The sequence below is a fragment of the Carcharhinus amblyrhynchos genome, unplaced genomic scaffold, assembly GCF_965287045.1.
Source record: "Carcharhinus amblyrhynchos unplaced genomic scaffold, sCarAmb.v2.hapA chromosome_331, whole genome shotgun sequence".
NCBI lineage: Eukaryota > Metazoa > Chordata > Chondrichthyes > Carcharhiniformes > Carcharhinidae > Carcharhinus > Carcharhinus amblyrhynchos.
In genome coordinates, this window is record NW_027650071.1 from 5,001 (window position 1) to 20,440 (window position 15,440).

Genomic DNA, 15,440 nt, shown 5'->3' on the forward strand with positions numbered 1-15,440 from the left:
TGGGTTAGCACTGCTGCCTCACAGTGCCAGGGACCCGGGTTCGATTCCCAGCTTGGGTCACTGTCTGCGTGGAGTCTGCACGTTCTCCCCATGTCTGCATGGGTTTCCTCCGGGTGCTCCGGTTTCCTCCCACAGTCCGAAAGACATGCTGGTTAGGGTGCATTGGTAAATGGTAAATTGCCCCTCAGTGTCAGGGGAACTAACTAGGGTTAAATGAATGGAGATAGGGCCTGGGTGGAACTGTGGTCGGTGCAGACTCAATGGGCTGAATGGCCTCTTCCTGCACCGTAGGGATTCTCTGTGAGTGTCTGGAACACGCTGCCAGAGGTGGTGGTGCAGGCGCACACAATGGGGGCATTTAAGGAGCTTTTAGATAAGCACAGGGATATGCGAGGAATAGAGAGATAGGGAAAAGGGCAGGCAGAAGGGAATAGTTTAATTTGGTTCAGTACTGTGGGCTGAAGGGCCTGCTCTGTGCTGTACTGTTCCATGTTCTAAGACCCCCCCACTCTGGTTCTATTCTCGATTCTCTTCTGTCCAACTCTCTGGCAGAGGAATATTGATCTGTGCGGTGCAGGGTGAGGGGGAAACTGGACACCTGCCTGTTTAAATAAAGAACTGAGGTTCTAGAGGGATACTCACCCACACCCTGAGACTCCTGATTCCCTCTGCTGTCCAGGTAGGAGACCTGAACTGGACAAGCAAACACAGAGATCAGGAGTTAGAGAGATAGCAACAGATACAAGCTTCCCCCTCATTACAGTTTCCAGCCCAGCGTCCCTACCTCGCACCACTGTCTCTCCGCAGCTCTTTGGGATGCTGGTGGCTAGGGCCAGATCCACCAGGTTCACCTCGCGATCCTCCACCACAAACAGCTCCCCTTCCTTCACGGCACGGAACGGTAACACATCAGCAGCACTGTAACCACACACAGGCTGCAGACAGACAGAGAGAGAGAGAGCCTGAGCAACTGGGCTGTCAGAGAGGGCAACACTGAGTGATACACAAAACACCCACAGAGTCACCCACTGTCAGAGGGTCGGTGCCGAGGGAGCGCCGCACCGCCGGGGCCGAGGGAGCGCCGCACCGCCGGAGGGTCGGTGCCGAGGGAGCGCCGCACCGCGGGAGGGTCGGTGCCGAGGGAGCGCCGCACCGCGGGAGGGTCGGTGCCGAGGGAGCGCCGCACCGCGGGAGGGTCGGTGCCGAGGGAGCGCCGCGCTGTGTCAGGCACACTAACTGTGTCCGGTGGGGAGGGTTCCTCTGACAGTGTTGGCCTCAGTGCCCCTACACTACCCCTCCCCTGAGTCGTTCCTCCACACCTACCTCCACATTAGCCCATCGCAGGGCCCGGTTAATGTCTTCCACCGTCAGACGCCTGCGTTTAGAATGCTTCATAAACTGGGCACCGTTCTGTAAGAGGGTGAGAGTGAGCTGGTTATACCGTCCGCTAGTTACCGCCTCGATCAGGGTGGGTGCCATACCCCCCCCTCACCGGTTAATCTCTCTCACCGCTGGTTAGCAAGTCCTCTCTCTCTTACCTGCGTGGTCTCTCGTAGCCTGTAACATACGTCCTGGGCGAGCAGGGAGCTGATCTCATCCCCAATCTCCAAACCCACGCTCTCCGCCATTAACCTCACCGATTCCTTACTGATCTCCGCGTACTTACGCTCCTCCCGTTCAGACATGGCTGCAGGTGGAGGGGCCACGCTGGCTGATAATAACTCCCAGTGCTCCACTAACTAAACACTCACTCGATCACCGGCCCTGCTAACTACTGATACATCTGTGACTGCTCATTAACCGGATCCTGACTGACTAGGTTCCACATCGCCTTGTCTTCAATAGAAAGGTCTTTCACCAACCGATATCACCAGCTCCTTACTAACTAGTAATAACTGATCCTCTAGTTACAACTCCCTAACTAGTAATAACAGACCCCCAGATTATTACTAGTTAGAGAAGGGGTAGTAACAGACCCTCAGGTTATTATCCCTTCTCTAACTATTATTAACTAGTAATACCTAACTGGTGATAACTGACCCTTCACTAATGGTTCTGATGTTTCTCTAACTGGTAACAACAAACCCTTCACTAACTACTTATACATTAACCTTTCACTAACAGATTATCAACCCCCTAACCTCTAATAACCAATCCTTTACTAACCAGTTACCAACCCTGTACCATCTGATATTAATCAACATTTCACTGTTTACCAGCTCTTCATTAACTAGTAATGGCAAACCTTTCATTGTCTAGTAACCAACACATCTCTAACTAGTTACTAACCCTCTGCCCTGGCTAGTTAACCAACCCTTCTTTAACTGGAGCTAACCAACCTTCCACCAGCTCCCCGTTAACTAGCACTGACCCTAACCCTCTGCACTGACTGGTTAACCCCTCACTAACTAGTGCTAACCTCTCTAACCAGCCACCAGCTGCTCTCCCGCCTCTGATTGGAGATGAGGGAAACTGCTTCCGGGTTCTGGGGCTTGACCAATCGGCAGCCTCCGGGTGGTAGGCGGGGCTCCGCTGTGCGCTCTGATTGGTCGGAGCGGCTGCCAGTCCCCCGACCACGTGACTCCGGCTGGGCGCTGAGCATTTAAAAGGGCAACGACCCCAACGACAGGGTGGGCCCCACCACTGGGGGCAAATGAGTGGGGAAGGGGAAACAGACGAGACGAGACGAGATGAGACACAACACTAGGGGAGGGGAGATGAGACGGGGCAAGGTAGGGGAGGGGAGACGAGACAAGACGGGGCAAGGTAGGGGAGACGAGACGGGGGCAAGGTAGGGGAGGGGAGACGAGACAGGGGCAAGGTAGGGGAGGGGAGACGAGACGGGGACAGCTAGGGGCGGGGAGACAAGATGGGGGTAAGGTAGGGGCGGGGAGACGGGACGAGACAGGGGTGAGGTAGGGGAGGGGGGACAAGACGGGGGTAAAGACGGGAGAGGATGGGGAGACAACTGCTCCTGGTGATACTGCTGCCTCTCAGCATCAGGGACCCGGGTTCAATTCCAGCCTCGGGTCACTGTCTGTGCGCAGTATGTACTTTCTCCCCGTGTCTGCGTGGGTTTCCTCCAGGTGCTCTGGTTTCCTCCCACAGTCCAAAGATGTGCAGGTTAGGGTGCATTGGCCCTGCTAAATTCTCCTTCAGTGTAACCCTAACAGGTGCCAGAGTGTGGTGGCTCAGGGGACTGTCAGTCATTAGTGTTAATGTTAGCCTGCTTGTGACTAATAAATATACATTCAACTGGAGAGGGAGAACTTCACATGTTGCTACAGAGGCCATTCGGCCCATTGCGTCTATACTGTCCCTTTGGAAGGGTTACCCAATCTCACCGTTATAATCTCACAAACTGATCCCACTTTCCAGAGTTCATCCAGTTCCTCTGGCAGAAACCAGGGAACCAGGTGAACGACAAAAGGCATAAGGACTGGAGAGAGAGGGGAAGGGAACTGAAGGTGACTCAGATTTCAAGATAACTTGTGTTTATATAGCACCTAACTCATCCCACAGTCCTCCCCAGAGTGCAATTCAAACAGGAGCATACTCAGCACTAATGGCGATTGTAGAATACCCAACAGTGCAGGAGGAGGCCGTTTTATACCGATTCTCTGACAGAACACTGCACTCAGGCCTACTCCTCGTCCTATCCCCAGAGCCCCAAGGTATGTAGGTTGGGGGGATTGGCTGCATTAAATTGCCCCTTAGCGTCAGGGGGAATTAGCTAGGGCAAATATGTGGGGTTACGAGGATAGGGCCTGGTGGAGAGACAGTGCAGACTCGATGGGCCGAATGGAGTTCTATGATGATGAAAACTCAATCTCTGTTCGCCTGTTGCCTTGTCAGCCAAGAGGGGCAGTAATTTCCCCCAATTCCCCCTTCTCTACCCCACCCAAATCCCCCCAGCCCCAATCTCCCAGTCCCAAATCCCCCCAATCCACCCTCCACCCCAACCCCCCCTCACCCCCCACCCAAATCCCTCCTCACCCCCCACCCCAAATCCCTCCAATCCACTCCTCCCACCCCAATCCTCGCTCCCCAACCTCTGCTCCAATCCCCCTCCCCCCACCACCCCACCCCAAACCCCCCCCGCCCCAATTCCCCCTCCCACCCCCACACCCCAACCCCCCTGTCCAACCCTCCCGCCCCCCACACCCCAACACCAAACCCCCCCCCTTCCCACCCCACTGCCCCAAACCCCCTTACCCCAATACCCCCCCAATAACCCCGCTCTCCAATCCCCCCACCCGCCCAGCACCAAGTGACAAGAACGAAGGCCGGCATCGGAAAGTGCGACATTTGGAGAATTTTCGATTTATTTATTCAACGTGTGGTGGAAATATCCAAACGGTAGAAAGAGATTGGAGGACAGAGTGAAAAGTATCTGCCCCTTTAACAATAAATACAATTTCTTTTCTTTAAATTAATCATTAGAATATAAATGTAAAACTCCCTCTCACACTCAGTCAGTCCGCTGGACTGATTCAGACACTCTGTAAATCACAGTATAGAGAACTCCATATCCAGTATCTTCACAAACTGGCCCCGACTGAGAGAACCAGCGTCTCCTCTCTCTGCTAACTCTGGCCGTGTGCTTAACATTTCTCAGAGCCCCTCAATGGGGCTGTCCCAACTCGGAAATCCCACTGCTCCCAAATATCCCACACAGCCCGTGTCCCCACACCCACCTCACCCCTCCCCGAACTCTCGGATACATTGGTTGACTTTAGAATCATATCATTCCCACAGTGCAGGAGGCCATTCGACCCATCGAGTCTGCACTGACCACTATCTAACCTAGGCCCTATCCCCCATAACCCCCACACATTTACCCTAGCTAGTCCCCCAACACTAAGGGGTAATTCATTTAGCACAGCCCAATCCACCTAACCTGCACATCTTTGGGAGGAAACCGGAGCACCTGGAGGAAACCCACGCAGACACGGGGAGAATGTGCAGCCTCCACACAGACGGTGACCCGAGCTGGGAATCGAACCCAGGTCCCTGGTGCTGTGAGGCAGCAGTGCTAACCCACTGTGCCACCCCAGGTCTCTGGCACTGCCAGGCAGCAGTGCTAACCACTGTGCCACCATGCTGCCCCAGGTCTCTGGAGCTGTGAGGCAGCAGTGCTCACCCACTGTGTCACCATGCTGCCCTGGGTCCCTGGCACTGTGAGGCAGCAGTGCTAACCCACTGTGTCACTGTGCTGCCCCGGGTCCCTGGCACTGTGAGGCAGCAGTGCTAACCCACTGTGTCACCATGCTGCCCCGGGTCCCTGGCACTGTGAGGCAGCAGTGCTAACCCACTGTGTCACTGTGCTGCCCCAGGTCCCTGATGCTGTGAGGCAGCAGTGCTAACCCACTGTGTCACCATGCTGCCCCGGGTCCCTGGCACTGTGAGGTAGCAGTGCTAACCCACTGTGTCACCGTGCTGCCCTGGGTCCCTGGCACTGTGAGGCAGCAGTGCTAACCCACTGTGCTGCCCTGGGTCCCTGGTGCTGTGAGGCAGCAGTGCTAACCCACTGTGTCACCGTGCTGCCCTGGGTCCCTGGCACTGTGAGGCAGCAGTGCTAACCCACTGTGCTGCCCTGGGTCCCTGATGCTGTGAGGCAGCAGTGCTAACCCGCTGTGTTGCTCCTAGCTCTAGGTTGGGATTAAAACAGTTTAAGGGGTGCATTGGACCCAATGATCGCAGCTTCCTCCTGTTTGGGAGTGGGGGGGGGGGTTTAGTTTTGCCTTGTCCATCCCTTCCATGGGAAATGAAACTAAACGAGCTGGGCGGCAGTGTCAAGTAAACATCAGCAAAAACTCTGAACAGTCCAATAATAATCCTCCATCCTGCTCACCTGCAAACTCAACACTTTATAAAAAAGCCCCGTTACAACGGAAGGGACATTCAGATTTATCCCCTCTCCCTGACGGGGAGGGAGAGAGAGAGAGGAGGGGGGCGGTTTGGCTGCAGATGAAGCAGAGAGAGAGATAGCAGAGGGGCCCCAGCATCGAGTGGTCTAGTGTTTACAGACAAGGTCAGCCACTAAAGCTCCCCATCAACGTTACACCGGAGACAGAGATAAACATTAACCTTCTCTCAAGAGAGAACTGAGCACTTTTGAACTGGGAGGGCCAGCACGAGGTGGGGATGCTGGCGTCGGACTGGGGTAACAAGTCTGACTACACCAGGTTAAAGTCCCAACAGGTTTATTTGGAACCACGAGCTTTCGGAGCACTGCAGAGGTCAGCAGAGAGGTAGGCTCACAAACACGGTGTGTACAGACAGAGACATAACTGCACAATCTGTGCTGCGTCTGTGAAACCACCTCTCCCCTCCGGAAGCTCGTGGTCCCAAATAAACCTGTTGGGACTTTAACCTGGTGTTGGGAGACTGGGAGGATGAGGGGAGGTGGGGAGGGGGGTTGGGGCTAGTTTGGGAAGCAAGGAAGGTAGATGGAGTTAAGAAGCAGACAGACCCTCCCCCCTCCTCGATCTGAATGTCGGGAGCTGGTTCGAGGGGGCTCCCCCCACCCCCATTCGCCGAGGGGCCAGGTTATCGACCGCTGGTTTTAAACGGCAGTACGGAAACCGATCGCTCAGATCACAGACTGAACCCCACGAGGACCCTGAAGGGGGTCACAGCCCCGCTGGAAACGGAGGGAGTGAGAGTGAAACTGGCATCCCGGCAAACACTTCATTCTAAAAATCAATCTCTCCACACAAGTCGCAGAGTTATTGTATTTTTAAACGAATACTCAAAACACCAGACCAGCAATCTTCATCAACTTCACTCCCCCACCCACCTTTACTCCGTCTCTCAGTAACAGATGCAGCAGGACCGAGTGGGATTTTCTTTACCATGTTAAATATCAGTCACGACGTGCAACATTTGAAACTTAGCGCTAACTCTGGCTGGCTGGAGGTGGTCGCCGGTGGCTCAGAGTTACCAGGACCACAAACACAGCACCCACTGACCCACTCACCACTGGACGGACAGCCAGAGGCTCCCCTCACTACCTCCCACCCCATCCCCAGGGCTTTACTGGGAAAGTGGGGGTGGGGGGGGAATAACATGGCACTGGGGTAGGGTTTATGCACAGAGGGGGTCTGGGGGGGGGGGAGAAAGAGGGGGGAGTAAATCCATCACACAAACCATCCTCACACACACACACAACACAGACCAACACCCCCCGCCCCCACAGACTGACCCTCCCCATACACACACACACACATACACACACAGTGACCCCCCCCCCCATACACACACCAACCACTCACACACAGAACCCCCACACACGCAGACACCTCCCCCATTCTCACACACACACACACACACACAATCTTCCTTCTCCCCCACACACAGTCCCCGCTCTGGGCAGTTTTAAACACAAACTGACCACGGCAATATGAGATACTCAATCCCTGAAACCCCCAACAGAGCCCAATGGGTTCGGGAATCCCCACAGTTCAGGAGGAGGCTATCCGGCCCATTGAGTCTGCACCGACCACAATCCCACCCAGGCCCTATCCCCATTTACCCCTAGCTAGTCCCCTTGACACAAAGGGGCAATTTAGAACCTAACCCGCACGTCTTTGGAGTGTGGGAGGAAACCGGAGCACCCGGAGGAAACCCACGCAGACACGGGGAGAATGTGCAGGCTCCACACAGGCAGTGACCTGAGCCGGGAATCGAACCCCTGGCGCTGTGAGGCAGCTGGGCTAACCCACTGTGCCTCCTATCGGTCAATACCTTCCCCACGTCCCAGCGTTCAGCCCCCTTCCAAGATTGAAGGGAGAGGGAGAGGCGAGGAAGGTGGAGTGAAGGAAGGGGAGGGATGGAGGGAGACATTATCGCTGGAATCCAACAGAGAAAGGGCCCATCCGCCATGAGGTTCGTCACTTGTGAATGTTCCCCCTCACTCCCCCACCTCCATCCCTCACCACTCCTTCTCTCTCCATCGCTCACCCCTCACTCCCTCCCTCCCTCCCTCGGGGGCAGCACGGTGGCACAGCGGGTCAGCACGGCTGCTTCACAGCGCCGGGGACCCGGGTCCAACTCCCGGCTCGGGTCACCGTCTGTGTGGAGTTTGCACATTCTCCCCGTGTCTGCGTGGGTTTCCTCCGGGTGCTCCGGTTTCCTCCCGGGTTAGGTTGACTGGCCGTGCTAAGAAATTGCCCCCTTAGTGTCCAGGGACGAGTAGGTTAGAGGGATTAGTGGGTATAATAATATGTAGGGATATGGGGGGGGGGGGGGGGGTAGGGCCTGGGTGGGATTGTGTTCGGTGCAGACTCGATGGGCTGAAGGGCCTCTTTCTGCACTGTAGGGTTTCTATGATTCCTCTCTCCTCTCCCTCTGGCCCGCCAACCCTCCCTCCCTCCACTTCTTGCTCCCAGCAGCCACCTCCCTCCCTCCCTCCGTCACTCGCCGAGGCGCTCCTCCCTCCATCTCCCTCGGGCAGTACCTCGAGTTGGAAGAAAAGTAAAGAAGAGGCAGCAGCGGGGAGGGAATGAACACAACTCTCCTCACTTTTAATCAGACGGGGGGAGGTGGGAGGGGGGGAGGGGGGTGGAGGGAGGAGCCTCAATACAAATATTTAACAACATTTTTAAGTTAAGAAACTAACGACCCGACTAAAATAATTAACATCTACCCTACAGCCAGACAGTCCAGACAGAGTCCCGAGTGGTGCCGCAGTCACCGTAACCTCGCTGCGTCCACTCCGCCCCCGCACCGGCGACTCAGGCGCTTCTGGTCGAGATCCGGCTGAAGACCGGGAGGCGTTTTCCTGCTTCCGGGCTGGAGGGGGGATCCGGGCTGGAGGGGGGATCCGGGCGGGGGACGCCAGCCCCCTGGCCGGGGCCCTGGAGCTCGGGGGCGCAGTCCAGGGCGGCGGGGGACCGGCACTCGGAGGGGAGGGGCAGTCCAGCCGGCTCGGAGTCCTCCAGCGCCCGCAGCTTCATGGCGAGGGGCACCAGCATCTCCGCGATGCCGGGGCCGGCGACGAAGGCGGTGCCGGTGCCGGTGCCGGCGGTGCCCCCCCGGGGGGAGGGGCTGGCGGGGCAACGCTCCGGGGTCTCGGAGGCGGAGGAAGAGGAGACGCCGTCCGAGGCGGGCGAGTGAGCCCGGGGCTGGGCGGCGGGTTGTTGTTGTTGTTGTTGTTGTTGTTGGCGGTCCGTCTGAGGGGGGGGCGGCGGCGGGGGGACCCGGCGCTCCCCCTCGGCGTGGATGAAGTGGCAGCGGCTCTGGTAGGGGCAGAAGCCCAGCGTGTGGAAGGTGCGGCAGTATTCCGTCTTGTACTTGGGGTGCCGGGGCAGCAGGCGCAGCTCGTGGAGGCCGTGGGCAAACTGGCAGCGCTCCCCGTACTTGCAGCCCCCCGACTCGGCAAAGCGGCGGCACAGCTCCGTCTTGTAGAGGTGCGGGTAGGTCCGGAAGCCCGAGGCGGCGGCGGCGGCGGCGGCCCCCCCCAGCACCCGGAACTGGGGGCAGAGCGCGGCGGACAGGGAGAATTCCTGCGGCAGACACGGACCTCGCTGGAGAGCAGAATCCCAGGGCGGAAAGCAGAGCAGCAGACTGTCCGGAGGGTAGCTCTGAGGGAGGGGAGGGGAGGGGAGGGACGGGGGAGGGGAGGGGAGGGACGGAGGAGGGGGAGGGATGGAGGAGGGGGGAGGAGAGAGAAAAAGAGAGGTTAGTGAGCACTTCACACAAACACAAAAAGAGGCCATTCAGCCCATCTTGTCTCTAGCTATCTCCAGCCTCTCTCAGAATCCCTACAGTGCAGGAGAAGGCCACTCAGCCCATCGAGCACCCACCCCCCCCGACACTTCACACAAACACAAAAGAGGCCATTCAGCCCATCTTGTCTCTAGCTATCTCCAGCCTCTTTCAGAATCCCTACAGTGCAGGAGAAGGCCACTCAGCCCATCGAGCACCCACCCCCACCCCCGACCATAAGGAGCAATTAGGCATCTCCAATCCACCTAACCCGCACAGCCTGGGGCCCCTCCCTGATTAACTCAATCCCTCTTTTGACGAGTCCAAACATCCCGGGGTTAAGTCGAACATCAAAATCACTGGATCCAGCTCCACGCAGTGCCGAGGGAGCGCCGCGCCGCGCCGAGGGAGCGCCGCACCTGACCCACCACATTCTCAGACAGTACATTCCAGATCCGAACCACTCGCTGTGTGAATCTGTCTCCACCACACACTCTGACAGTGCTGAGGGTCAGATCTGTAAAGTGCAGAAAAGGCCCTTCGGCCCATCGAGTCTGCACCTACAATAACTACCACTGAAGTCCCACTCATCCCACTTTCCTGCACTTGTCCCATACCCCTGAATGTTTTGATATTTCACGTCCTTATCCAAATACTTTTTAAAGGTTGTAAGGTTTCCAGCCTCCACTACCTTCCCAGGCAGCGCATTCCAGATTCCCACCACCCTCTGAGCGAATAAACGTTTCCTCAAATCCCCTCTGAATCTCCTGCCCCGCACCCTAAAACCCTGCCCCCTGGTGATTGACCCCTCAACCAGGAACAGGCCCTTCGGCCCACCAAGCCTAGGCTGACACATGACACCTTTCTAAAGGCCTTTTGCCTCTACACGGTCCGTATGCCCCTGTTTGCTGCCTATCGAGGTATATTTTAAATGGTGTTATTGTATCTGCTTCTCCCACCTCTGCTGGCAGCGAGTTCCAGGCACTTACCACCCTCTGTGTAAAATAAAACCTGCCTCTCACATCTCCTTTAAACTTTCACCCTTTTTAACCTTAAACCTCTATCCCCAAATAATTGACATTTCTATCCTGGGAAAAAGACTCCAACTATCCGTAAGGACATAGGAACAGGAGTCGGCCATCTGTCCCCTCGATCCTGCTCCGCCATTCAATAAGATCATGGCTGATCTTTCTGTGGACTCAGCTCCACTTACCCGCCCGCTCACCATAACCCTTAATTCCTTTACTGTTCAAAAATCTATCTATCCTTGCCTTAAAAACATTCAATGAGGGAGCCTCAACTGGGCAGGGAATTCCACAGGTTCACAACCCTTTGGGTGAAGAAGTTCCTCCTCAACTCAGTCCTAAATCTGCTCCCCCTTATTTTGAGGCCATGCCCCCTAGTTCTAGTTTCACCCACCAGTGGAAACAACCTCCCTGCTTCTATCTTATCGATTCCCTTCATAAACTTATATGTTTCTACAAGATTTCCCCTCATTCTTCTGAATTCCAATCAGTATAGCCCCAGTCTTCTCAGTCTCTCCTCATAATCCAACCCTCTCAGCTCCGGAATCACCCGAGTGAATCTCCTCTGCACCCCCTCCAGTGCCAGTATATCCTTTCTCAAGTAAGGAGACCAAAACTGTACACAGTACTCCAGGTGTGGCCTCACCAGCACCTTATTCAGCTGCAACATAACCTCGCTGTTTTTAAACTCCATCCCTTGATGGCCTGAAGCCATCTGATCACGGCTGATCTTCAAATTCAATATCCTGATTCCCCCCCATATCCCTCGATCCCTTTAGCCCCAAGAGCGATATCTAATTTCTTCCTGAAATCACACAATGTTTTGACCTCAACTACTTTCTGTGGGAGTGAATCCCACCGCTGTCTGGGTGAAGAAATTTCTCCTCACCTCAGTTCTAAAAGGTTTACCCCTTATCCTCAAACTATGACCCCCTAGTTCTGGACTCCCCCCACCATGGGGAACATTCTTTCTAAATCTATTCTGTCTAACCCTGTTAGAATTTTGTAAGTTTCTGTGAGATCCCCTCTCACTTTTCTAAACTCCAGTGAATATAATCGTAACTGACTTAGTCTCTCCTCCTGTGGCTGACCAGCCATCCCAGGAATCAGCCTGATAAATCTTTGCTGTACTCCCTCTAGAGCAAGAACATCCTTTCTCAGATAAGGACACCAAAACTGCATACAATATTCCAGGTGTGGCCTCACCAACGCCCTATATAATTGCAGCAAAACATCCCTATGCCCGTACTCAAATCCTCTCGCTCTGAGGCCAACATACCATTTCCCTTCTTTACTGCCTGCTGTACCTGCGCGCTTACTCTCAGTGACTGATACACCAGGACTCCAAGGTCTCGCTGAGTATCCCCCTCTCTCAATTTACACCCATTCCAGTAATAATCTATCTTCCTGTAATTGCTCCCAAAGTGGATAACCTCACATTTATCCACATTATACTGCATCTGCCATGCAGGTACCCACATACTCAGCCTGTGCACATCACACTGGAGCATCTCTGCATCCTCCTCACAGCTCCCCCTCCCACCCAACTGTGTATCATCTGAAAATTTGGAGATAATACATGCGGTTCCCTCTTCCAAATCATTTATATATACCTTGAACAGTTTGGGGTCCCAGCACAGAGCCCTGAACCTCACTAGTCACTGACTGACCATCAGAAAGAGACCCATTTATGCCAACTCTTTGTTTCCTATCTGCTAACCAGCTTTCTATCCATCTCGAGACATTCCCCGCAATCCCACATGCCTTAACTTTACACACTAGTCTGTCATGTGAGAACTTGTCAAAACCCTTCTGAAAGTCTAAATAAACCACATCCACTGGTTCCCCTCGGTCAACTCTACTGGTTACATCCTCAAATAATTTCAAATAGGTTCATCAAGCGCGATTTCCCTTTTGTAAATCCATGCTGACTTTGTCCGATTATCCCACTGCCCCCCAAATACTGAGTTCTGAAATCCTCGATACATATTACTAACCACACGGGTCCCAGCACTGATCCCTGTGGAACACCACTGGTCACAGATCTCCATTCAGAAAACATAGAATCTCTCATGTGCAGAAGGAGGCCATTCAGCCCATTGAGCCTGCAGTACAGATCCTGTAATCACACGTACCCTGCTAATCCCCCTGACATTAAGGGGCAATTTATCATGGCCAATCCACATAACCTTCACATCCCGCACTGTTAGTCTGTGTTCTATGACCGAGCCAGATCCACCCTTGCTAGTTCACTGTGGGTCCCACGTGACCTCATCTTCTGTACCAGCCTGCCATGAGGGACCTTGTCAAAGTCCATATAAACCACATCCACTGCCCTTCCCTCGTCAATCATCTTCATCACTTCCACAAAAAAACTCAATCAGATTGGCGAGGCGTCACCTTCCCCTGTACAAAACCATATTGCCCGTCACTAACTAATCCATTTTCCTCCGAATGTGCATCTATCCTGTCCTTCAGTATCTTCTCCAAAAGCTTCCCCATCACTGACATCAGGCTCACTGGCCTATAATTTCCTGGATTATCCCTGCTTCCTTTCTTAAACAAGGGAACAACATTGGCTATTCCCCAGTCCTCCGGAACCTCGCCTGTGGTCACTGAGGATGTGAAGATATCGGTTAAGACCCCAGCTACGTCTCCCCTCGGCTCCCACAGTAACCTGAAATTGATCCCATCCGGCTCCGGGGACTTGTCTACCTTAATGCAATTTAGGACACCCAATACTTCCTCCATCGATATATTGACATTCTCTAGAAGGTTCACACACCCATCACCTCACACTTATCAGGGTTAAACAACATCTGCCACTGCTCTGCCCATCTGACCAACCATCTATACCTTCCTTTAGCCTGTAACCAGCTCGCTATTAACCACCCTGCCAATCTTGGATCCTAACCACTCGCTGTGTGAATCTGTCTCCACCACACTCTCAGACAGTGCATTCCAGATCCTAACCACTCCCTGTGTGAATCTGCCTGCACCACACTCTCAGACAGCATATTCCAGATCCTAACCACTCCCTGTGTGAATCTGCCTGCACCACACTCTCAGACAGCATATTCCAGATCCAAACCACTCGCTGTGTGAATCTGTCTCCACCACACTCTCAGACAGCATATTCCAGATCCAAACCACTCACTGTGTGAATCTGTCTCCACCACACTCTCAGACAGCATATTCCAGATCCAAACCACTCGCTGTGTGAATCTGTCTCCACCACACTCTCAGACAGTGCATTCCAGATCCTAGCCATTCACTGTGTGAATCTGTCTCCACCACACTCTCAGACAGTGCATTCCAGATCCAAACCACTCGCTGGGTGAGCCGAGGCTGGAATTGAACCTGGCATTGTGAGGCAGCAGTGCTAACCACTATACCACCGTGTCGCCCAGTGTAATTACGAGGGAAAAACTGGGAAGGGGAGATTGCTGCGTAATTAGGGTAAATGGTAAAAAATTGCAGCATACTGCTGTGCAGAGGGATCTGGGTGTCCTTGTGCAGGAATCTCAAGGAGTTGGTTTGTAGGTGCAGCAGGTAATTATGAAGGCAAATGGAATTTTGTCCTTCATTGCGAGAGGGATGGAGTTTAAAAACAGCGAGGTTATGTTGCAGCTGAATAAGATGCTCGTGAGGCCACACCTGGAGTACTGGGTACAGTTTTGGTCTCCTTACTTGAGAAAGGATATACTGGCACTGGAAGGGGTGCAGAGGAGATTCACTAGGTTGATTCCGGAGCTGAGAGGGTTGGCTCATGAGGAGAGACTGAGTAGACTGGGGCTATACTCATTGGAATTCAGAAGAATGAGGGGAGATATTATAGAAACATATAAGATTATGAAGGGAATAGGTAAGATAGAAGCAGGGAAGTTGTTTCCACTGGCGGGTGAAACTAGAACTAGGGGGCATGGCCTCAAAATAAGGGGGAGCAGATTTAGGACTGAGTTGAGGAGGAACCTCTTCACACAACGGGTTGTGAATCTGTGGAATTCCCTGCCCAGTGAAGCAGTTGAGGCTACCTCATTGAATGTTTTTAAGGCAAGGATAGGTAAATTGCAGGGGAGGGGTGCTTAGTGTGTGTTTGGCAGTTGCTTGCAAGTATAGGGGAACAACATGTGGGAACATTCCCAATGTTGGGAATCCCTCTGAGCTGGGACGTTCCCAATGTTGGGAATCCCTCTGAGCTGGGACGTTCCCAATGTTGGGAATCCCTCTGAGCTGGGTCATTCCCAATGTTGGGAATCCCTCTGAGCTGGGACATTCCCAATGTTGGGAATCCCTCTGAGCTACGACATTCCCAAAGTTGGGAATCCCTGAGCTGGGACATTCCCAATATTGGGAATCCCTCTGAGCTGGGACATTCTTAAAGTTGAGGATTCCCTGCCTGAGTTTTACCTGGAGCAGAAGTTCTTGCAGACTGGCACCGTTCATATCGGCTCCTTCCTGAAGTTGCAGCGTGTCGAGGGTGCAGGCTCTGTGTCTCCCTGTATGTCTCCCTATCTGTCCCTGGGGCTCAGGCTCTGCAGCCAGTTGTTACACTGGGAAATGTATCCAGCGCGGGGGAGGATTCCCCCAGAGGGCGGGGCCAGGGTGCGCGCCAGAAAACTCCAGGGGGCGGGGCCGGGGAGGAGGGACAGGGGCGGGGCCGGATTCAAATCCAGCCAATCAGCGGCAGCGCCGCCGCGCTGG

General features: G+C 54.2%; 2 protein-coding genes across 2 annotated transcripts in view; both read right to left on the reverse strand.

Moving 5' to 3' along the window:
- The window catches only part of taf6l (TAF6-like RNA polymerase II, p300/CBP-associated factor (PCAF)-associated factor), a 7,271-nt gene extending 4,810 nt beyond the window's left edge, over nucleotides 1-2,461 (reverse strand). Inside the window, exons 1-4 of the mRNA XM_080183553.1 lie at nucleotides 1,539-2,461; nucleotides 1,324-1,410; nucleotides 785-935; nucleotides 643-693 (exon numbers count right to left, since the gene is read on the reverse strand). Coding sequence (XP_080039679.1) covers nucleotides 643-693; nucleotides 785-935; nucleotides 1,324-1,410; nucleotides 1,539-1,685 — 436 coding nt within the window. The 5' untranslated portion in view covers nucleotides 1,686-2,461. The remainder of the gene's footprint in view (nucleotides 1-642; nucleotides 694-784; nucleotides 936-1,323; nucleotides 1,411-1,538) is intronic.
- Nucleotides 2,462-8,738: 6,277 nt separating this feature from the next.
- LOC145339113 (uncharacterized) lies at nucleotides 8,739-15,182 on the reverse strand. The gene is made up of 2 exons (XM_080183552.1): nucleotides 15,147-15,182; nucleotides 8,739-9,587 (listed from the first exon to the last, which is right to left on the reverse strand). Exons 1-2 carry the CDS (start codon nucleotides 15,180-15,182, stop codon nucleotides 8,739-8,741), a joined length of 885 nt encoding a protein of 294 aa, XP_080039678.1.
- Nucleotides 15,183-15,440: the final 258 nt, after the last annotated feature.

Excerpts from the sequence above, each read along its gene's own strand:
- LOC145339113 (XM_080183552.1), bottom strand. The coding sequence starts at position 15,182 with ATGAACGGTGCCAGTCTGCAAGAACTTCTGCTCCAG. Across the intron at positions 9,588-15,146 it reads TGCAAGAACTTCTGCTCCAG|AGCTACCCTCCGGACAGTCT; the intron begins GTAAAACTCAGG and ends CCCCTCCCTCAG.